This window comes from Podarcis filfolensis, assembly GCF_964270895.1.
Source record: "Podarcis filfolensis genome assembly, chromosome: Z".
NCBI lineage: Eukaryota > Metazoa > Chordata > Lepidosauria > Squamata > Lacertidae > Podarcis > Podarcis filfolensis.
This window is the reverse complement of record NC_139617.1, coordinates 357,267-381,048: the sequence shown is the minus strand read 5'-3', so window position 1 is coordinate 381,048 and position 23,782 is coordinate 357,267. Positions and strand designations below refer to the sequence as shown.

Below are 23,782 nucleotides of genomic sequence, written 5' to 3'. Positions count from 1 at the left end.
GAGGTCATATGACCTTGGGGCCGGTCTCTCCCAAATATTCTCCAGTTGTCAAAATGAAAGCAGGGCCTTGGTTCTCAAACGCCGAAAACCTGGAAGGAAGCTTCAAATTCTTCTTTTACAGCAGACTTTCTCAACCTTGGGTCCCCAGATGTTGTTGGACTACAACTCCCATAATTCCTAGCCAGCATGACCTGTGGTCAGGGATGATGGGAGGTGTAGTTCAAGAACATCTGGGGACCCAAGGTTGAGAAAGGCTGTTTTACAGGAAGGCTCAACTTTACTGGCATCCTCTTCACACGGACAAGAGGAGGTTTCATTTCAGGAGCCACAAAATCCCTGCTACTCAAACGCCGAAAACCCAGAAGGAAGGGTTAATTCTTCTTTTACAGAAAGGTTCATATGGACAATAGGGCAGTTTATGAAAAAAAAAAATTGGAAAATGTCTGCTCCAGAGGTCTTATCTTACTACACTACGGATTATATAGCTATCTCTGAAATTTCATGCATATCAGTTAATATCTTGACCCTGCTCCACTGAAAAGCATTGGGTGTTCACTAGGGCGGTTCATTAACATACATTTTTTTTTTAAAGTGCCTTCTCCAAAGGTACTACACGAGGGACCCTCCTTCATGAAAATAGCCGTTTTCGTATATCGTGAAGGCTGAAATGTCAATTCAGTGGAGCCGGGTCAAGATATTAACTGATATGCATGAAATTTCAGATATAGCTATATACTGCAATCCCTAGTGTAGTAAGAAAATACCTTTGGAGAAGGCATTTTCCAAAAAAAAAAAAAAAAAAAATTAATATGAACCGCCCTAATGGACAGGCGCAGGTTTCCTTTTGGGAGTCACAAAATCCCTGCTACTCAAACACCTTGGTTCCCAAACGCCAAAACCCCGGAAGGAAGCGTTCCTGTTTCTGGAGCTTTTTGGAAGCCAGATGTCTGACGCAGCTGTCGGCAATTGTTTCTGGGGCGCCTGCACCAATCAGAAGCTGCGCCTTGGTCTCCAAACATTTTGGAAGTCCAACAGGCTTCCGGAATGGATTAAGTTTGGCGCTTTGGTTTTTGCAATTAATTTTGTGCTTTTGTTATTTCTTGTATAGTACAGTACATTATCGCTTTCATTTTATGGATCAATGGTCTTGTTAGATAGCAGAATTTGTGTTCAATGGCTGTTTTTGTAAAAGTCTGGAACGGACGGATCCATTTTGCATTCCTTTCCATGGGAAAGCACGCCTTGGTTTTGGAACGCTTTTGAAACTGACTTCCAGAGCGAACGAAGTTTGAGAACCGTGGTAACCGGTCGTTAAAAACTTCCCTAAAGGTTCAGCCTTGCTGGCATCCTTGGTTTTCGAACGGATTCCGTTTGAGAACCAAGGGACTACTGTAAGTAGAAATTACATTAGAAGATCCAGAATACCCCATGAAAGACACGGTCTCTCTCTTTTTAAAGAGCAAAAACTTGGCTCTCCAACCCTGAACTCACCTCAGCACACCTGAATGTTACTTTCACAACCTCAAATGACAGCTTTGCAGAAAGGTCCCGGTCCCTGCAATGCGAGCGCAAGAAGTCGCCGGCGCCCCCTAACAGCACGCCGCTCGCGCCCTCGCTGCCAACTGCCGCGCTTTGCCGCAACGCCCCTGGGTGCTATGAGTGGCCAACCAGACTGATTCATCTGCCGGACAGGCCCACGCAGAAACTCAGGGGGGTGGGGAGTCTTAAATTTGTGCCGGAAACCTCAATGCATCGCAACCCAATTTTGCCGAGAGGCCTAGAGGAGCCGCCCACATGGAGATGAATCGTCTAGTCCACCATTCACAAGGGCCCCATCACACGCCGTGCGCATTTCCGCTGCGCCGCCCTTGCGCTACCGCAGGACCACAGCGCGTCATCGGCAGAGCAGAACGCTGCAATCCAAACAAAGAAGGAAAAAGGATAAAAAATGAACCACGGGAAGAGTTAGATACTTTTAACTAAGTCCTTTCCCAATTATCTCTTTTAAATCTTAAGGTACTTTTTTTACGTTTATTTCTCGGAAAGAAACGTGGCTAGGACTATCAATTGCTCTCTAACGTTACTCGCTCGTACAGAAAATACTTAAGCAGTTTCCGAAGCCACAAGACAGAAGATTCAGGCATGGAGCAAATGGTTTTTGTCGTGGCAGTTACAAACCCGTTACCATATTTCTCATGTGAGTTTTCGGTGCGTTCCTTCCTGGAAGAGGAGGAGGAGGAGAGTTTCTGCTTTAGATCCAGCCCTCGAGCTCCCTCTCCTTACGCATGGAAAAGGTTTCCCCCACCTGAAACCTTCTAAATGTAATATCAGTGGTGGAAAACCAAAAACGAGAGAGAAAATAAAACAAGATCATTAGTAAAAAGTTCCAACAAAGCAATCGAAAATCTCTGGGTACGTCTTAACACGGGGGGTGGAGGGATGGGGGGCGGTTGGTCTGTATCGGGGGGGCATGCAGAAGGGAAAGGGGTTAATGGGGGGCAACAGCAAACTGGAAGAAAGGCTCCGAAACTCCCGCAACAATTGAATTTCAATTCAGGTGGTAAAGATTGTGCTGGTTTGGTCTTGCAAATGCACTGATGGCCAAAGAAATACATTGCCGTTTGTCCAGAATATATATAGATGTATCCCCCCCCCCCCCGGTTTAATGGAGTTCTCGCGAAAAACGGAATAACGCTTTCAAGCTAGGCGTGTCTCTCCAGATCTCTGAAACAAAGAAGTCAGCAACCTAAGGCAGGCGCGGTATCTCAGCTGGTGACCAGTCACGCTAGAAGCCGCGGTGGCGTGCGATTCGAGTTAGCTGTCCGCCTGGCGCTTTGGAGAAGGCGTTTGGATGCCCCTATTCAGAGTTGGCACAATGGGGCTGCCTGGAGCGGCTGCCTGCCCAATCTGCGCTTGGAATTTGTCCATTCCCAGAACCCGAGAGCGGATTCTCCTGGAAATCGGCTTTTCTCCCCCCCCCCCCCCGCCCAGAACGGCAACCAGTCGGAAGCTACACTGTTGACGCACCCCACTCGAACGCACGCGCATGGGGCTGGAAGCGAAGGACCTCCGGAGTTACTCCTCGTTCCTCCGCGCCCCGGCAGCTGCGTTAAGGTGGCTTGTAACAAGGCAATTTCGGGTCCCGTTGGAAAGCCCCCCTTGGCGGAGAGCCGTTTTGGGGTTCGAATTCTCGGCTGGAAACCGGATTGCTAGAAGCCACCTTCCCACTCTCGGCCGCACGTTTTTCTTTGATCAGCTCATCTCCCGAGCAAACCAGCCACGTCACTTGACCCTTTGGACAAAGACAGATTGTTCGAAGGAAGCAAACCAGGACCAGGACTATTTGCCAGCCTTTCTTCCACTGTGGAGACGGTGGGGGGGGGGGGGTTTAAAGAATCGTCTTTTTTTCAATGCCATATTCAGAAGGAAACATTCGATAAGGTTCTTCTCCACTTACAAGCCGCAAAGGACTTTAGAAGAGCGCCTGCTTCTCACAGGAACCACGGACTAAGTCAGCAGGCAAGCCTCAGTTTGGAAGGAATGTTTCTTTCCAGATCAGAGAATGGTGACGCCCCTGAGTCACATCACAATAGTGGGTAGTCTCGTTCTGCGGCAAGACTCAACGTCTTAAAACCAAGTATTAACGGGGGCTTGCCAGATCTGGCCCCGCAACTACGCTGGGGGAATTCAAGGCCTTCGGCTTCTCAGCCATTTCTTGGGAGTCTCGCAGGTCAGCGGAGCATCGAAGACTTGGCGCAAGCGTTCACATTCTCAAAAGACTGATGTTTTAAAACTCATTCTACAGAACACCTACCTTGGCTTCTTCCAAGCGACCCAGGGCTTTGAGCAGATTCCCCAGGTCACTACGCACACAGTACAAGTCCTGGGAATTAAATGCATTGGGTCAGTCCCCAAAAGAGGAAATGGCAATGTCAAAAGATCATATACAGTGGGGCCTCGGTTCTTGAGCAGCTTAGTTTCCGAACAACTTGGAACCCGAAGGCTACAAGCCCGGAAGGGGGAGTTCCGGTTTTCGAACTTTGCCTCAGAAGCTGAACGGGTTCCTGAGCTTCCGTTTTTACTGTTGTGCAGAAAATTTAAGTCCCCCACAATTGTAATTAAGGTTTTTCTCATCCTGTTTTACCTTTGCGCAGCAAATTTAAGTCCCCCACACAATTGTAATTAAGGTTTTTCTCATCCTGTTTTACCCTTGCGCAGCAAATTTAAGTCCCCCCCCCCAATTGGGTAATTAAGGCTTTTTTCATCCTGTTGTACCCACGCAGCTAATTCAAGCACACACACCCCCGCATTGTAATTAAATCCTTCTGTTTCTGATGGCCATGTTCTGAGGCAATATTTGGTGCTTTTGTTTTTGCTATTTTTTGCGTTTTTGTTTGTGTGGCTTTTTCATTTTTGTGACTGTGGCTTGTTTTTTCGTTTTACGATTGATTGATTGATTGATTGATTGTGTGACTGCAGAAATGCATCAGAGCACCCCATCCAAACAATGACTATCATTAGTTCAGGTCAGAAAAAAATTATTTTAATTTTTATCATCTACGATACTGTCTTATTTCTTTTATACTACAGAACATTAATGATTGCTTTCATTTTATGGATCAATAGTCTCGTTAGATCAGGCATGGCCAAACTTGGCCCTCCAGATGTTTTGGGACTACAATTCCCATCATCCCTGACCACTGGTCCTGTTAGCTAGGGAGAAGAAGAAGAAGAAGAAGGAGGAGGAGGAGGAGGAGGAGGAGGGGGAGGGAATCAAACTGGCTCCAAGCCAAAGACCAGGCAGAACAACTCTGTCTTACACGCCCTGCGGAAAGAAATCAGATCCTACAGGACCCTGAGAGTTGTAGTCCCAAAACATCTGGAGGGCCAAGTTGGGCCATCTCTCCATTAGATAGTAAAATGCATGTGAAATGGCTGTTTTAGGGGTTGTTTTTCAAAGTCTGGAACGGATTAATCCGTTTTGCATTCCTCTCTATGGGAAAGTGCACCTGGGTTTTGGAACGCTTTGGTTTCGGAACAGACTTCCGGAATGGATTCAGTTTGAGAACCAAGGTACCACTGTATATAGAAATTGTACAGTCTCTCATTATCTTTGTCCTTCGTATGCTTGGTTCCTTTAAACATCAGACCCTTGCGGAAACGGACAGGTCTTAAAAACACCACCAAGGATAACACAGCAGGTAGCACTCCTTTGTTGATTCAATGTGGGGACAAAGTCAGCCCCACTTAAGACCCCCAAAGCGCTGCCCCAGATTAATATATGTGGCTGTATGGACTCTTCCTGGACTGGTACCAACAACAGGGGGAAGACACAAGCAATGAAAGGAGAGTAGCATAGATGGCCAGTTTCAGGTGGATAGCCGTGTTGATCTGTCATGTTGTTGTTTAGTCGTGTCCGACTCTTCGTGACCCCATGGACCAGAGCACGCCAGGCACTGTCATATTATGACTATGATCTGTCATAGTCATAATAAATAACAGGATGAAAGATGAAAAATTCTTTTTGAATAATTCCAGTGCCACCTTAAAGATCAACTAAATATAAGCTTTCAAGGTATGAGCTTTGACCTGTACCCCCCCCAAAACAGGGCTTTCCTTCCCCAAAGAAGGTCAACAACTTTGACCCACCCCCCCCCCCAAATGGGGGTAGATCACTGCCAGTTTTTAATTCTGTAAGTAGATCACAGCCTTTTGGGAGTTGGCCACCCCTGATATACAATTAGAAGATGGGGAACGATTATGGGAAGAGGGAATTAATTTGACGGCTTGCAGTTCGCTGAAAAAAAATGCTGTGGCATCTTTTAAGGCAGAATACTCTTCCTCGGGGCAAATACGGGTTGCCTGAGTCGTGAATGAAAATGACCCCGTATTAGGGAAATGTATTCTGGCAACCTCCCTCTTACACTCTTTTGAGACTTCAACTGACTGCTTTTGACACCCTTCTGATGCAAACTGGGCACGGGGCCCTCTGACAACCAGTAACTCATCTAATAGTTGAAATAAATAAATAAAATCTGAGTATCTGACGAAGTGTATATTACACATGAAAGCTCATACCTTGTATTTAGTTGATCCTTAAGGTGCCACTGGAACTAAAAAAGATTTTTTGTCTTTCATCTTGTTATTTGTTATGATAGATGGGCAGTGTAAGCCATCACCTGGGCACTTGTTTAAGAGTCTTTAAAAACGCTCTTTCAAACAGTCAGAGCAAAAGCGATCCCGTATTTCTATGCATCAGCAAACCTGCTTCAAAAAAAGACTAGGAAACTACTGAGGGGAGTTCAAGCCTTTAGACATAGGTGAAATCATTACAGCGCGGTACCACTACAGCCTCGAGAATACCTAAGAGACTTAAAAGGTAAAGGTAAAGGGACCCCAGACCATTAAGTCCAGTCGCGAACGACTCTGGGGTTGCGGCGCTCATCTTGATTTACGGGCCGAGGGATCTGGTGTGCAGCTTCCGGGTCATGAGGCCAGCAAGACTAAGCCGCTTCTGGCAAAAGCAGAGCGGCGCACGGAAACTCCGTTTACCTTCCTGCCTGAGTGGTGCCTATTGATCTCCTTGCACTCGGACGTGCTTTCGAACAGCTAGGTAGGTCAGCAGGAGCTGGGACCGCGTGACGGGTGCTCACCCCATTGCGGAGATTCGGACTGGTCGACCTTCTGACCGGCAAGCCCAAGAGGCTGTGATTTGCACCACAGCACCATCCGTGTCCCACTTCCTAAGAGTCTTGGCCTTTCTGAATAAGAAGAGCCAGCTGCAAAGCTTTCAAATCTGAAAATGGAATTGCTTTCGGAATCGCACTGTTCAAACCACAACTTAAGATTTCGGAGGGGACTCAGCCTTCTCCCGGAGGAATTCAACTTACAGGGTTGTACTGCAGGGCAGAGACATAGGCCTGCACCGCTCCTTCCATGTCGCCTGCGGCAACTAAAGCAGCGGCGAGGTTGATGTATCCGTCAATGAAGTCCGGCTTGAGGCGCAGGGCATGCCGATAGTGCTCGATCGCCTCCTGCAGTTGGCCCCGTTCCTTGTACACGTTCCCCAGATTTGAGTAGGCTTCGGCCAGCAGCGGATTCTGCTTGATTGCCAAAGTGCTGAAGTGAGCAGACCTGGGGGGGACGGACGCAATATCATCTGGCATTTAATCTAATAGGTACTTTCGTGTGTGTGTATATATATATATATATATATATATATATATATATATATATATATAAAATTTCCTCTTTTATAACCAATTACAATCAACAATTATTCAATTTTACATTTTACATTCTGTCCCGCCCCGCAACTTCCCTCATCTTCCATTTCTGGTTTGTTACAAACAGTGTTGTTTTCTGCATGTTGATATACCGTATTTTTCGCTCTATAGGACGTACTTTTTCCCCTCCAAAAATGAAGGGGAAATGTGTGAGTGTACTATGGGGCGAATGCAGGCTTTCGCTGAAGTATAGAGAGCGAGAGGGGTCGGTGCGCACCGACCCCTCTCGCTGTCCAGGCTTCGTGCAGCTCTTCACAAGCCGTGGGAGCCCGGCGCTGGGCTCCCACGGCTTGCGGAGAGCTGCCTGTTCTGGGGGCTGGAGTCGGGGGAAGCTCAGGCTTCCCCTGCCCCAGCCCCGCACCTGGGGGGGAAAATAATTTTTTTTTTACTTTATTTCCCCCCAAAAAAACTAGGTGCGTCCTATGGGCGGGTGCGTCCTATAGGGCGAAAAATACGGTGCTTTAAATATTGTTACCTTATCTTCCTCCATATGATAATGAAATAAAATTGTGAATGTCTATTCAAAACCTGCCAATGAATCCATTTCTTTATGTTGTTTTTGTAAATAGGTTGTAAAAGATTCCCATTCATTTTTAAAATCTCTATTGTCTTTTTCATGCAACTTATCTGTTAACTTTGCTAATTCTGCATAGTTCATTAGTTTTTCTTGCCACTGCTCTTTCGTTGGTACTTCTTCAGTCTTCCAACCTTGAGCTAATAAAATTCTTGCCGCTGTTTTAGCATACATGAATATTTTCCATTTCTCTTTCAGTAGTTCATGAGCTGAGATGCCTAACAAAAAGGCTTCTCGCTTTTTAACAAATGTCATTTTGAACACTTTTTTCAATTCATTATATATCATTTCCCAAAAGTTTTTAAGTATTTTACATTCCTGCCACATATGATAAAAAGTGCCTTATCTAATAGGTACTTTCAACCCTCTTTGGTACCATCACCATCACATTATTTGATGGTGTACAGAAATCTACAGAACTTCCACACAAAACCATGATTCCTGGCTTGAGGCAAACAAATTCTGCTTGAGCAGTGGGAGAAGTAAATTGCATTTTGTGCAACCTGACAAGATGCCCACTCTTTTCATCTGAACCCATTAGGAGTTCCAGCTGATGAATGTTCAGTTTAATATTTGCATTTCTCTGCTCTCTGCCACATCCACCTGCACTTGCAACCAACACTGTCAAAAACCTTCTGAATTAGGTGCCAAAATCCCAATGGAGCAGAAAAGATTACTGATGTGTGCAACCACAGCTGCTCGGATCTTAATGGTCCAAAGACAGAAAGAAGACAAAGTCCCTAGCAGAGAAGAATGGCAGATTAAGTTGATGGAACCAGGCAGAGGGCCTTCTCAGTGGTGGCGCCTGCCCTGTGGAACGCCCTCCCATCACATGTCAAAGAAATAAACAACTATAGGACATTTAGCGGCAGCTAAAAAAGCCAATGCAATTCTGGGCTGCATCAATAGGAGTATAGCATCTAGATCAAGGGAAGTAATAGTGCCACTGTATTCTGCTCTGGTCAGACCTCACCTGGAGTACTGTGTCCAGTTCTGGGCACCACAGTTCAAGAAGGACACTGACAAACTGGAACGTGTCCAGAGGAGGGCAACCAAAATGGTCAAAGGCCTGGAAACGATGCCTTATGAGGAACGGCTAAGGGAGCTGGGCATGTTTAGCCTGGAGAAGAGGAGGCTAAGGGGTGATATGATAGCCATGTTCAAATATATTAAAGGATGTCACATAGAGGAGGGAGAAAGGTTGTTTTCTGCTGCTCCAGAGAAGCGGACACGGAGCAATGGATCCAAACTACAAGAAAGAAGATTCCACCTAAACATTAGGAAGAACTTCCTGACAGTAAGAGCTGTTCGACAGTGGAATTTGCTGCCAAGGAGTGTGGTGGAGTCTCCTTCTTTGGAGGTCTTTAAGCAGAGGCTTGACAACCATATGTCAGGAGTGCTCTGATGGTGTTTCCTGCTTGGCAGGGGGTTGGACTCAATGGCCCTTGTGGTCTCTCCCAACTCTATGATTCTATGATTCTATGATTCTAGAAGACATCTGAAGGCAACCCTGTTTGGGGAAGGTTTGAAGGACTGATGTTTTAATGTATTTTTAATCTTTTGTTGGAAGCTACCCAGAGGCTGGGGAAACCCAGTCAGATGGGCAGGGTAATAATAATAATAATAATAATAATAATAATAATAATAATGATGCCAAATTGGCAAAAATGACCGGAAGATCAAAAAATAGGAAGACCAAATTTCAATAAGGAATGGAGGAAATGTATAATTTACTATATCTTAAAAACCATTGTAGACAGCTAAAATCATGGGTAGGCAAACTAGGGCCTGGGGGCCAGATCTGACCCAATCACCTTCTAAATCCAGCCCATGGACAGTCCAGGAATCAGTGTGTCTTTACTTGAGTAGAATGTGTCCTTTTATTTAAAATGCATCTCTGAGTTACTTGTGGGGCATAGGAATCCATTCTCCCCCCCCCCAAAAAAAAATACAGCCCGCCCCACAAGGTCTGAGGGACAGTGGACCGGCCCCCGGCTGAAAAAGTTTGCTGACCCCTGCCTAAAATCATTAGCAGGATGACTATGACACTTGTAGTTTAATGTTGACTTCTGGACATAATGGAGATGTAAAAGATGTAGATTATTATAAAATATGCCAGAGGAAATGGTTAACAAAAGGACCCACAAAGGGGAGAAGGCAAGCCCAGGAGATTCTTTGGAATCTTGTTTTCATGTTGGTTGTTGGATAATCAATCGTATTTTTCCGTCTGTAAGACGCCCCCATGTACAGTGGTACCTCTGGTTATGAACTTAATTCGTTCCGGAGGTCTGTTCTTCAGCTGAAACCGTTCTTATCCTGAGGCACACTTTCACTAAAGAGGTCTCCCGCTGCGCACACTTCGCAACCAGGGGTAGCCACTTTCAGGTTAGCAAAGCTCATAACCTAAAACGTTCGTAACCGGAAGCATTTGCAACCAGAGGTACCACTGTATAAGACGCCTATTTTGGGGGACTCAGATTTAAGAATATGGGGGGAGATGCCCTAGAACAGGGATCCTCAACCTTCAGCCCTCCAGATGTTTTGGACTACAATTCCCATCATCCCTGACAACTGGTCCTGTTAGCTAGGGATCTAATTTACCAAAGGAAAGGGACCCAGCTATCAGCAGCGATCGACCAAACCCTCCCGGGGGTCTACCAGTAGATCATGCTCGACCTGTTGGACATCCCTGTTATAGATCATATCCCAACAGGCTTTTACTTTACTTTTTACTTTTACTATACGGCCTAGGACACTTGTACCTATGGGACCACCTCTCCTGGTATGCCCCACAGAGGACCTTACGGTCTACAAATAACAACACCCTGAAGATCCCGTGCCCCAGGGAGATTAGACTGGCCTTGACCAGAGCCAGAACCTTTTCGGTCGTGGCCCTGGCCTGGTGGAACACTCTCTCACAAGAGACCAGGGCCCTGCGGGACTTGACATCTTTTTGTAGGGCCTGCAAGACGGAGCTGTTCCACCACAGTTCAGCCTGACTCATTTTCTCTTTGTATAAGAACAAACACTAAGGAGGTTTCCCAGGCCACTCATAGGACCTTATAATATCAGTGGAAACAGTTGATCCAGGCAAGTATTAACCGCTTTCCATTTTAACCTGAGGATTGCCATTTATCCAGTCTAATCTTAATTTCAATTTATTTGAATTAATTTTAGGATGCATTTTAATCGTTTGATTGCTTGTTTTTATGTATATTGTATTCTTTATATGATTCAGGTAGGTAGCTGTGTTGGCCTGACACAGTCGAAATATATATAAAAATAAAAAAGAATTGTCCAGTAGCACCTTAGAGACCAACTAAGTTTGTTCTTGGTATGAGCTTTCGTGTACATGCACACTTCTTCAGATACACTGAAAGAGAAGTCAGGGTAGTAGGAGATGGGTGATTGGCTCAATGGGTATGGTAAACCTGTTGAGGACTGTTAAGGACTGCAAATACACTGGCACCTTGGGTTACAGACGCTTCAGGTTACAGACTTCGCTAACCCAGAAATAGTACTTCGGGTTAAGACCTTTATTTCAGGATGAGAGCAGAAATGCACGGCAGCGGCACAGCAGCAGCGGGAGGCCCATTAGCTAAAGCGGTACTGTTTTAAACAAAACCTGCCCTTATTCCCTTATGGGGTACAGAAGAGCCCTTATAGAGTCCTTTGTAGGTTTTCCATCAGTAGGAGAAAATAACAGAGACCAATGAGAGAATATTGAGAAGTAAAGCAGTTCGTAAGCCTGATCTTTATTAAAGCTGTTGCAACACACTCCCCTCACACACAGGAGAGGTGAGGAGGACCCAGAACAAAGGTGTGCCTCCCCTTATAGAGACATTTTGAAATTCCCTGCCCTGGAGCTTAAGACCACCCCCAGAAACATCATACATACATCACAGAAGGGGTGTAGCCCAAGACCACCCCCCAGATACATCATACCTACATCATAGAAAAGGCGGTCGACAACAGAAATCTGAGTGCTTTGTTTATCTCCTGTCTGCCAGGTTATCTGATAATGCCTTATCTGATTGCCTTTCCTGATAGTCTGGCCATTCCTTTGAGATGGTAATCACTTAACTCATGAGACAATGGGAAGGTTCCCTCACCCTCTCCCTCCTTGCAGAGAAACATTTGGTCAGTTTGGGAGTCAAAATGGTTTCAGGACTGTATTCCTGTGCTGCTCCAGACATGTGGTTTATATATTTATGTACATGCTTCTTTGGTACATTTATGAACATTTATTATATATCTAAGACCTTAAAATTATTATAACAATTCCCCCCTTTGAGGATGTATTTTTTTCTTAAAAAATTTTGCCCCACAAATAATAACATGGTATGTTGTAAGTGGATGCCTTTGTGTAAATATAGGATATCACATAAAAATAACGCATGTTGCATTTTGTTACTAAATTACTTGTGGCATTCTAACACTTTGGGAGAAACATTTACTCAATAGTGGTCTATGCTTTATACACTTAGCAGGAAGGTCCACTAATGACTGAAAAATGCAGTTAGTTTTGTTTCTGCCTTTTTTTGCATGTTCTCAGGCGTCAAAGTTAGCTTCACCATACCACAGCAACAACAATCCCTGATGAATCCCCTTAGGGCCACGTAGCCTTGTCTTTGCCTTGGCCTTTCTATGGGATTTTATTATCAAAGGCTCATGTCTTCCACTCATGGGAAATTGCTCACTTGCTCTTAAGGGACCAAAAAGTTAGTTGCAGCCTGGATAAAAAGGTAAAGGGACCCCTGACCATTAGGTCCAGTCGTGACCGACTCTGGGGTTGCGGCGCTCATCTCGCTTTATTAGCCGAGGGAGCTTCCGGGTCATGTGGCCAGCATAACTAAGCCGCTTCTGGCGAACCAGAGTAGCGCACGGAAATGCCGTTTACCTTCCCGCCAGAGCAGTACCTATTTAGCTACTTGCACTTTGAGGTGCTTTCAAACTGCTAGGTTGGCAGGAGCAGGGACCGAGCAACGGGAGCTCACCCTGTTGCGGGGATTTGAACTGCTGACCTTCTGATCAGCAAGTCCTAGGCTCTGTGGTTTAACCCACAGCGCCACCCATGTCCCCTTGCAGCCTGGATACACTTGCCTTATTCAAACTGAGTCCAATTAGAATTTATATAGCCCCATGGTTCTCAACTTTTCAAATCAATCTGTAAAACAAATAAACAAACAAACAAAAAACACTATTCCGGAAAAAGGGTACTTGTCCAATGTAGTCAATTTAACTCTATAAGGGATCATTCCTGCTAAATCAAGGCATATACGCCTTCATGAATCTGGTGTTTCATGGATCCTGAAGCTTCTCCTTAGTAAAGCAAGTTTTAACCCATTTTAAAATGGGTAGGGAAGGTTGGCAAAGTGCCAGGTGGGACAAGGAAATGTGGTCATAATATTGGACTACGCAATAGCCTGATCTATTAGAAAGCATAAAATGCACGAGAATCCTCCACTGGGGTGTAAACAATAAGACACCATACACTGAACATAAAAGCAATTACACACAATAATTGGGTCGCCCCTTTGTGGAAATGACATACTGTCAGACACATTTTAGCATTCCTACATAATAACTCATAATACACCCAACATACAAATAATCCCACACCAGTTGGATATCTTGAGGCAATCATGTGAGGCAATTCTTGCTGTTTTACATCTCTTTGACAAAATTTTTGTTAATTTGGACACAGTACTTCAGGTTAAGAACAGTTTCAGCTTAAGGATAGACCTCCAGAACAAATTAAGTTCTTAACCCAAGGTACCACTTTAGTCCTACAGGAGAAAGCAAGGAATAGTATGCAAATGATTAGCACATGTAATGAGACAGGAATCCAATATCTCTATTAAGACCAGGTCTCTCCATAGTTTGCAGTTTAATGATAAGTCAACTTATCACTAAACGGCAAATTATGGAGTTTACAACTTGCTGAATTGCAACTTATTACTAAACTGAAAACTATGGAGAGACCTGGTCTGACTAGAAATATTGGATTCTTGTCTCATTGCATAAGCTAAAGCTATTTTTGGTCATCTGCAAACCATCCCTTGCATTTTCCTGCAGGAATAATTGCAGTCGTTCCCAGTTGCCAACAGGTTGACCATACCCACGGAGTCCTACTACCCTTTGGAGAAAACCCCCGCCCCACCCTCCCTCTATATATCAGGGCCCGGGGACTTCTCCTCCCTCTATATATCAGGGTCCGGGGACTCCCCTCCCTCTATATATCAGGGTCCGGGGACTCCCCTCCCTCTAAATATCAGGGTCCGGGAATTCCCCTCCCTCTATATATCAGGGTCCGGGGACTCCCTTCCCTCTATATATCAGGGTCTGGGGACTCCCCTCCCTCTAAATATCAGGGTCTGGGGACTACCCTCCCTCTATATATCAGGGTCAGGGGACTTCCGCTTCAGTGTATCTGAAGAAGTCTGCCTGCGCACAACAGCCAAGTGTTATTATTATTGACTACAAGTATTAAGAAGATGTCAGTCATGGAGGCACAGGTCTGTAATCCTTTTTTAGGAAAAGGTTCAGCTTTGCTGGCATCCTCTCAATATGGACAAGCAGAGGAAGGTTTCCTTTTGGGAACCATAAAATCACCCATCTCCTACTACCCTTCTGAGAAATACCCCACCCCACCCTCCCACTACATATCAGGTCTGTGGACTTCTGTTTCACTGTATCTAAAGAAGGGCGCCTGCACACGAAAGTTTCGACCAAGAACAAACTGAGTTAGTCTCTAAGGTGCTACTGGACAATTTTTATTTTCCCCCCGGCTATTTTTGGTCATCTGCATACTCTCCCTTGCTTTTTCCTACAGGACTAATTGCAGTCGTTCACAGTCGCCCACAGGTTGACCATATCCATTGAGTCCTACTACCCTTTGGGGAAAAACCCCGCCCCACCCTCACACTATCTATCAGGGTCTGGTTAATAATAAAAAATAATAAACTTTTATTTGTATCCCGCCCTCCCCGTCCGAACCTGGGCTCAGGGAGGCTAACACCAAATATGTAACACTGGTATAAAATCAAGCAGTAACGAAATTACCTCCTGAAAACAAGTCAGGATCAAATTCAAATCCAATTAGATGGCTTTCCGCAGGATTAGGGTTGGGAACAGTAAACGCTCGTCAGGCCCAACTGTGTGCGCTGCTCTTATATGGGCCTGTGAGAACACTGGGAGGCCTCTTTCATACTAGACTTCGGTTTCTGTGTATCTGAAGAAGGGCACATGCCGACGTAAAGCTTAGACCCAGAACAAACTGAGTTGGTCTCTAAGGTGCCACTGGACCATTTATTTTATTTTATTATTTCTATGATGTTAGCCCAGGGTTCCTCAACCTCGGCCCTCCTGCTGTTTTGAAACTACAATTCCCAGCATCCCTGACCACTGGTCCTGCTAACTAGGGAGTTGTAGGCCAAAAAATATCTGAGGGCTGAGGTTGAGGACGCCTGTTAGCCACTCTGAGCCCAGTTTCGGCAGGGGAGGGTGGGATACAAATGAAATGTATTATGGTTTTATTATTATTACTTTGAAAGGCCCCAACCTCCTACCTGTCCAGCCTGCGACATTGGAAGTGAATGGATGAGAGCAGCAACAGGACGCCGGTGTTGTCGGGCTCCTGTCTCCACAGTTGCATGCAGTGCCTCTCAGCCGCTTCAAAGTCTCCTGCCTGGTACTCCCGGTGAGCCAACTCTGCCAGCCCTTGGAAGGAAAGCAGACGTTTTGTTGGTTCTGAAGGATCACCAAGACATTTGGAGGGGGGAAACAAAAAGTTAGAAGAGGGGAGGCAAAAGAGGACAGATGGCAGTGTGCAAATAAAAAGGTGAAATGCTTGGCGTGATGCAAAACCCTAAGGGGGTCTGCCAGGCGAACACAAACAGATCAGCTAAATGTCAAAAGCAGGGGTCAGCAAACTACAATTCCCATCATCCCTGACCCTTGGTCCTGTTAGCTCGGGTCGATTGGAGTTGTAGTCTCCAAACAGCTAGAGGGCCGAGTTGGGCCATGCCTGATCTAGAGCAGTGGCAGCCAAACTTGGCCCTCCAGCTGTTTGGAGACTACAGTGCCCATCATCCCTGACTGCTGGTCCTGCAAGCTAGGTATGATGGGAGTAGTAGGCCAAAAACATCTGGAGTGCTGAGTTTGAGGAAGCCCGCTTTAAGGTATAATCTGGTGGAAGGAAGACGCGATCATGTTGGGCGCCTTCTGACCTTCTTTGACGTAGAAGCATTGGGAAGAGGGCAACAGGAATGAGCTGCATGTAGGCAGCTGGGGAAGCCATACAGGCTACACCAGCAGTCAGCAAACTTTTTCAGCAGGGGGCCGGCCCACTGTCCCTCAGACCTTGTGGGGGGCCGGACTATATTTTTTGGGGGGGAATGATGGGTGGGGTAGAAATAATAAATTATTATTATTATTATGAACTGGGGCTGAGTCTGGGCTGGGGAAACTGAGCCAGATGGGTGGGGTATAAATAATAATAAATTGTTGTTGCTGCTGCTGCTGCTGCACATCTCATAGAAAAGTATGCTAAGAAACTGTGTGGTGGGCTTTACGCAGCCTTCATCGATTTGAAAGCTTCATTTGACTCAATTTTGTGAGTGAAACTCTGGGATAAGTCGAACTCCCCAAGTAAACACAAAAGACAACTGTGCTTGATTAAATGCTTATATCAGGGGTCAGCAAACTTTTTCTGCAGGGGGCTGGTCCGCTGTCCCTCAGACCATGTGGTGGGCAGGACTATATTTTGGAGGGGGGGAAATGAACAAATTCCTATGCCCCACAAATGCATTTTAAATAAAAGCACATGTTCTACTCATGTCAAGAACACCAAGCAGGCACCACAAATCACCCAGAGATGCATTTTAAAGAAAAGCACACATTCTACTCATGTACACACACTGATTCCCGGACCATCCGAAGGCAGGATTGAGAAGGTGATTAGGACGCATCCAGCCCCTGGCCCTTAGTTTGCCTACCCATGGTCAAAAGGATCAGTCACCTTTCATTTCATTCGATCCCTTCCAGTGCCATAAAATCCTAGAATTCTAGAGTTGGAAGAGTCCTCTAGGCCAAATGCCAAAATTCAGGAATCCGAACATACAGCCCACCCCAACCAATTTGATACTAAACCAGATAGTGTTCGAAACTCAGATATATAAGCTAGGCGCCAAATGGCTCCTTAGACCAAAGTTGCAGTCAACAAAACGGAACGTCTAGTTCTCATTTGGGGGCAAAAAGGCTCCAAATTCTTATTTTTCAAACGATGGATTGACAGTGATTGATTCTGAGCTGAACATTTGGCTTGTTCAGATGACAATCTTGAGCTAGGTGAAGATATTTGAGAATTGAAAGAAAAAAAGCCATATATATACAGGCCCATTCCGGCCTCTTTTTCTTAAGGGCGACTGCTCCTACTCAGGGTAGATAAAAATCAATGATTTAAAAAATAAAATAAAAATCAGACTTTTCAAATAAAATGCTTTTGGAGGAAAAATCTTTCTGAAGATAGTTTTCTATTTAAGGTATAGTCCAAAGGCTATAAACTTAGACTGAAGGAAATAAGGATTTGTTTTAAGATTTTCATGTGTGCTAAAACTCAGTCTAAGGTTGTTGTTTTTTTATTTTTAAAAAAAGTTAACCGCATCAGTTAACAAACATGGATACATATGCTACCATGTTATTTTTTAGTTAAATAAATTGTTTAAATTGTTATGAAGGAAATGTTTTTCTCTCCTTCCAATCAAGTACAGCAGAAAAGTTGTCCAAATATAAACCGTTAACTTATGAAACCTCACCATAATAATAATAATAATTTATTATTTATACCCCGCCCATCTGGCTGGGCCTCCCCAGCCACTCTGGGCGGCTTCCATAAAAAACAAAAATACAGTAAAATATCACACGTTAAAAACTTCCCTGAACAGGGCTGCCTTAAGATGTCTTCTGAATGTCAGGTAGTTGTTTATCGCTTTGACATCTGCTGGAAGGGCGTTCCACAGGGCGGGCACCACTACCGAGAAGGCCCTCTGCCTGGTTCCCTGTAGCTTTGCTTCTCGCAATGAGGGAACCGCCAGAAGGCCCTCGGCGCTGGACCTCAGCGTCCGGGCAGAATGATGGGGGTGGAGACGCTCCTTCAGGTATACTGGACCGAGGCCGTTTAGGGCTTTAAAGGTCAGCACCAACACTTTGAATTGTTCTCGGAAACATACTGGAAGCCAATGTAGGTCTTTCAAGACCGGTGTTATATGGTCTCGGCGGCCGCCCCCAGTCACCAGTCTAGCTGCCGCATGATTTCATAATTATCGGTCTATGTATTTCTAATAGTAGAACCAAATCAGTCATTTTAGAAAGAACTGTAAAAAGGACTCTGAAAAGTTATTATTCCAAAAATGAAGCCTTCCTCCCCATTGTCAATATTAAGAGGATGCCAGCAAGGTTGAACCTTTCTGTAAATAAAACACATTTTATCACTCCAAAAAGAAAACCTTCCTCCACTTGTCAATAATAAGAGCAGGGGTAGGCAACCTTAAAGATCAACTAAACATAAGCTTTCAAGGTATGAGCTTTCATGTGTAATACACACTTCATCATATACTCTGAAGCAGACTTTTGCCATAAAAGATGTAACTCACAGCTGACGCACATTTCACCCGCACACATTCAGCTTGACATGCTTGGCTAATAATAGTAAGCCACTGTGGACAGCTTCCAACAAAAGATTAAAAATACTTTTAAATATCAGTCATTTAAAACTTCCCGGAATTAAAAAAAATTAAAGGGCCATGTGCCTTTGGCGATCCCACTCTCCATTGTCCCCAAGGTGGATTCACAAGATGCCGTTTGAGCAAACGTAACCCCCAAGCTAAGTTGAGAATTGCCTGTATATACAGAATTTTTCGTTTGGACACTTTGAACCGTTTTCCAACAGAGATCAAAAAGTTCTAGTGGTTGACATTAGGACATATAGCAAATATTGACCACAAACTCGTCTCTTTCTTCCAGGCAATGTAAAGGGACATCAATCCCAACCCTTTGAGTTTTAAGTGACTGATGTTTTAATGTACCTTATTTTTCGCTCTATAGGACAGACTTTTTCCCCTCCAAAAATGAAGGGGGAATGTGTGTGTGTGTGTGTGTGTGTGCGCGCATCCTATGGAGCGAATGCAGGCTTTCGCTGAAGCCTGGAGAGGGAGAGGGGTCGGTGCGCACCGACCCCTCTCGCTCTCCAGGCTTCAGGCAGCTATCCGCAAGCCTGAAGTCCCCAGCCCCGCAAGCTCTGGGAGCAAAGGCGAGGTTGCCGCTCCCCGACCCATTCTGGGGTCGGGGGAAGCTCGTTCTTCCCTCGCCCCCAGCCCCACAAGCTCGCGCAGCCTCTCCCGGCTGGAGAGGTTGCGCACGGCTAAAGACGAAGCCAAGACAGCGAGCAGGATGGATCCCGCTCGCTGTCTTGGCTTCTTTGCTCTTTGGGGCTGGGGGTTTTTTTTTATTCCCCCCCCCCAAAAAAAAACTAGGTGCGCCCTATGGAGCGAAACATACGGTATTTTTAATCTTCTGCTGGAAGCCACCCAGAATGGCTGGGGAAACCCAGCCAGATGGGCGGGGTAGAAATAATAAATTATTATTACGATTATTATACCTATATTCTCTGCTGCTCCTGGGAGGGGCTTTGTGGAACCCCTGACTACAACTGTGTTTCAAATATATCTGTTTCTTTTGTTCAAAAACAAAAGCAACCACACACTACAGTTCAGGCTTCCTCAAACTTGGCCCTCCAGATGTTTTGAAACCACAATTCCCATCATCCCTGACCACTGGTCCTGCTAGCTAGGGATCATGGGAGTTGTGGGCTAAAAACATCTGGAGGGCCGAGTTTGAGGAAGCCTGCTGTAGTTAAATGAGAATATGCAATGAGCAGATGGCTTCTTAAGGAGTTAGGACCATCACCTCTATCATCCCGGCTGGATGTCATCTTGCACAACATCGACTTCTCTGTAATTTTCCTTTCAAGCCGGCTACTTATTACGAGGTCAGTAAACAAGATAAGCAGAGCAGGTTGACACCTAGAGCTGAATTTCAACTGCGTAGACCTATTTTTTTATTTTCATGTGCTGCCAATGACCAGACACAGCACTCGAGTATGAGCTGAGATTTATACTACATCACATTCACATGTCACACTGCCTACATAGGGCCTTTGCAAGTAAACCACCCAGGCCCAGATTTACGTATTAGCTCAACAAGCTCTAGCATAGGGCCCCCCTCTCTTGGGGGCCCCAAAAACATTAAAGGAAAGAAACCTGGGTGTACATTTCCAAAATATAAGATAAAAAACGAATAAAATAAAACTGACACACAACAACAGTGCTTGGTGTTGTGTCGGCTCCTATTTGTGATGTGCAAATGGCTTTAGATACCTATCAGGTCCATAAGTTACCATATAGCATGTATTCAACACAAAAAACAGCAACAATTTGTTGTTGACAAAGGACAGCTGGACACAGAAAGGGCCCCATTACCTTCAGTTGCTTAGGCCCTCATCAAACCTAAATCCGGCCCTCTATCTATCATCAATCAATCATCTATTTAATCTATCTATCTATCAATCTATTAGATTACTCAATCAATCATCTATTTAATCTATCTATCAATCTATTGGAGGGACGTGGGTGGCGCTGTGGGTAAAACCTCAGTGCCTAGGACTTGCCGATCGCATGGTCGGCGGTTCGAATCCCCGCGGCGGGGTGAGCTCCCGTCGTTCGGTCCCAGCTCCTGCCCACCTAGCAGTTCGAAAGCACCCTTAAGTGCAAGTAGATAAATAGGTACCGCTTTATAGCGGGAAGGTAAATGGCGTTTCTGTGTGCTGCCCTGGTGCCGGTTCGCCAGAGCAGCTTCGTCACGCTGGCCACGTGACCCAGAAGTGTCTGCGGACAGCGCTGGCTCCCGGCCTCTTGAGTGAGATGAGCGCACAACCCTAGAGTCTGTCAAGACTGGCCCATACGGGCAGGGGTACCTTTACCTTTACCTTTATCAATCTATTATTTATCTATCATCTATCTTATCTATCTATTTCTTTCTCTATGCCAGTGCTGGATTTACGTATAAGCTAAACAAGCTCTAACTTAGGGCCCCACTCTCCTGGGGGTCCCCAAAAAAATTAAAGGAAAAAAAACCTGGATGTACATTTCCAAAATAGGTGATTAATCTGAGTTTTCTGGGAAATTTTGAATGCGAAGGTTTTCCAGTGCCCCAAATCTACTAGGAGCTGAGAACACCTGAGTTTCGTACAGCACTATACAGTACATGCTTGCTGTGGATAATGACCTCCAAGAAGTGAATCTGAACTGCCTCATGTGGTTGACATCCATTCATTGTGCTTCCTCTTCACAAAGCAATGCATTTTTAGAAATGGAAATTTCTCTAAGGAAAATAACAAAACAGTAAAAAAATTCCATCCTGCTTTGCCGGTCCACAATAGAGGTAGGAACAAAGAGGTGCAGCTTCGGGTGGAGAGAAAAAACAAACACTAATGGTATCCAAATACTAGATCATGGGTAGGCAAACTAAGGCCCAGGGGCTGGATCCAGGCCAATCACCTTCTCAATTTGGCCCGTGGACTATCCAGGAATTAGCATGTTTTTGCATTAGTAGAATGTGTCCTTTTATTTTAAATGCATCTCTGGGTGATTTGTGGGGCATAGGAATTTGTTCATTCCCCATCCCCCAAAATTTTTTTAGTCCCCCCTCCCCCAGGTCTGATGAACAGTAGACCGGCCGTCAGCTTAGAAAGTTTGCTGATCCCTGGACTAGATTGTGCGACTGTCTTTCCTCAATAAACCAACAGTCTTCAGCCAGGTAATTTAGGATATTCAGATTTTTTTTTGGGGGGGGGTGAACCACCAACCCCAGATGAGCAGATCTAAGAAGCGTAAATCTGTCTGCTTATCTATTTGCCCCAGGGGGTGGTTTGGTCAAGCTGGGTTCCAGGGCTGCAGATAGGCACAGAGGCTGCCCGCCCACCCCAACAAACAGCTGCTACCCTGCCTAGTGACTGTATTTTTCCGTGTATAAGACTGTATTTCCCCCCAATTTCTTTAATTCTTGATTTCCTCAACATCTGATGGGAGGGCATTCCACAGGGCGGGGGGCCAACACCAAGAAGGCCCTCTGCCTGGTTCCCTGGAAAGGCCTTCAGGAAAGGAACCCTGGCCTCCAGGGTGGAGACGTTCTTTCAGGCCTACTGGGCATAGGTTCTATAGGCAAAGTGAACTCAACACAGGCTCTCCTTGTGCATCACCCGCGTCAAAACAAGCGTGAAAGAGAGAGATAGCAAACAATAAGAGAGCGGAAAGAAGCAAGAGCGCCTCTCCTACTCCTATTTATTTGGCTTAGTGAAAAGAAGAAGATCCCCTAAAAAGTAAGATTTGCAGCCAGACAAAATGGGTATTTTAATATTTTGCTGGGAGCCGCCCAGAGTGGCTGGGGAAACCCAGCCAGATGGGCAGGGTATAGGTTAAGCATCCCCAAACTCAGCCCTCCAGCTGTTTTGGGACTACAACTCCCATCATCCCTAGCTAACAGGACCAGTGGTCAGGGATGATGGGAATTATAATCCCAAAACAGCTGGAGGGTCAAGTTTGGCCATGCCTGGTATAGGTGAAACTGACGGGGAAGAATCCGGAACCAGCAAGCCTTCCACAAAGACTGGAATAAATTTACATTTGAAAGACAACTGTAAGCAATCAACATCATTAGCAGGGTGATCTGAAGTTTTGCCAGAAGAAACTGGGACCGAATTCAGGATGCATAATGGAATAACTTCGGGAACGACATCACAAGAATAGGAAAGGACATGAAATGCATAGGAGGCAAAATGGAAGTTTGTAAAAACCATCGGGTGGAAGGGAGGCTCAGCAGAGCCAAAGAGATTTGATACGAGGACATGAGGTCATGCAATGCGACTGTATGTCAAATGAATAAAAATTATTATTATTTTTAAAAAGCAGATGAGCGGGGTATAAATAATTAATTTATAATCATCACCATCAATTGTTGTTGTGGTTGTCACTAGACCAGGCATAGGCGAATTCCAGATGATTTGAGGCCACAATTACCAGCATCCCTGGCCACTGGTCCTGTTAGCTAGGGATGATGGGAGGTGTTGTCCCAAAACAGCTGGAGGGCCTCAGCCTCCGGGGGTAGCCAAGGCGGCGCCACCCGCCACACCCCCACCGCGGGCCGGCCCTCTCCCCGCCGGGGGCCAAGCCTGCGTACCTCCCCCCCCCCCGGCCTCCTCCTCCTTCTCAGTCCGACCCCGACGGAGAGGCTCCTTCGCCGCTCTGCGCCCTTTCGGGGCCCAAAAGGCGCTCGGGCCTACCGGGCCCAGGCCGGCCGCCTGAGGGGAAAGACCTCCGTCACATCCGGGGACTCGCGCGCGCCTCGTGGCTCTCCCCTGAGGGGCTAAGCGTCTCCTTCTCCTCCAGTACCTGTGCTGTCGGCAACGTTGCCCACGGAGGCTGCCATGGCTCCGGCGACTCAGCTCCCCGTCCGTCAGCGGCAGCGGCAACTTGCGAAATGGCGGTCGGGGCGCGCGCGGAGGAAAGCGCTAGCCGGAACCGGATCTCCTTTCGACAATGTAGTCCCACCGCTTCCCGCGCCTGGGGGGGGGGGGGCGGCGGCGCGCTTCCCTGCCTCCGGATGAGAAGTTGAAAAGACGAAGGGAGGCGAGACGCCGAAGTATTCAGGGCTAGAGAAGCCGAAACGGCTGCCAAGAACCGAGGCCGTTCGCGTGTGTCCCTCCTCCGCGAGAAAGCCAACACACTGCAGTAGATTGGGCGGCGCGCATGCGCACTGGAGTACACTCGGCGCCTCACCTAAGGAAATGCGCGCGCTCCGTCAGCTG

At 46.0% G+C, this 23,782-nt stretch overlaps 1 protein-coding gene and 1 long non-coding RNA gene across 3 annotated transcripts in view; one reads left to right on the top strand and one right to left on the bottom strand.

Annotated features, from left to right (window-relative positions):
• LOC310754059 overlaps positions 1-3,490 on the top strand; it is a 63,654-nt gene extending 60,164 nt beyond the window's left edge. Inside the window, exon 2 of the long non-coding RNA XR_014543569.1 lies at positions 607-3,490. This is a non-coding gene — a long non-coding RNA (uncharacterized lncRNA). The remainder of the gene's footprint in view (positions 1-606) is intronic.
• LOC310753999 (UDP-N-acetylglucosamine--peptide N-acetylglucosaminyltransferase 110 kDa subunit) overlaps positions 1-23,727 on the bottom strand; it is a 69,519-nt gene extending 45,792 nt beyond the window's left edge. The window contains exons 1-4 of one of the 2 annotated variants that reach the window (XM_083595355.1): positions 23,367-23,727; positions 15,432-15,582; positions 6,891-7,134; positions 3,815-3,883 (exon numbers count right to left, since the gene is read on the bottom strand). In XM_083595355.1, coding sequence (XP_083451481.1) covers positions 3,815-3,883; positions 6,891-7,134; positions 15,432-15,582; positions 23,367-23,403 — 501 coding nt within the window. In that variant the 5' untranslated portion in view covers positions 23,404-23,727. Of the gene's footprint in view, positions 1-3,814; positions 3,884-6,890; positions 7,135-15,431; positions 15,613-23,366 lie in introns of both variants that reach the window. The other variant, XM_083595354.1, reaches the window with a different exon arrangement.
• Positions 23,728-23,782: the final 55 nt, after the last annotated feature.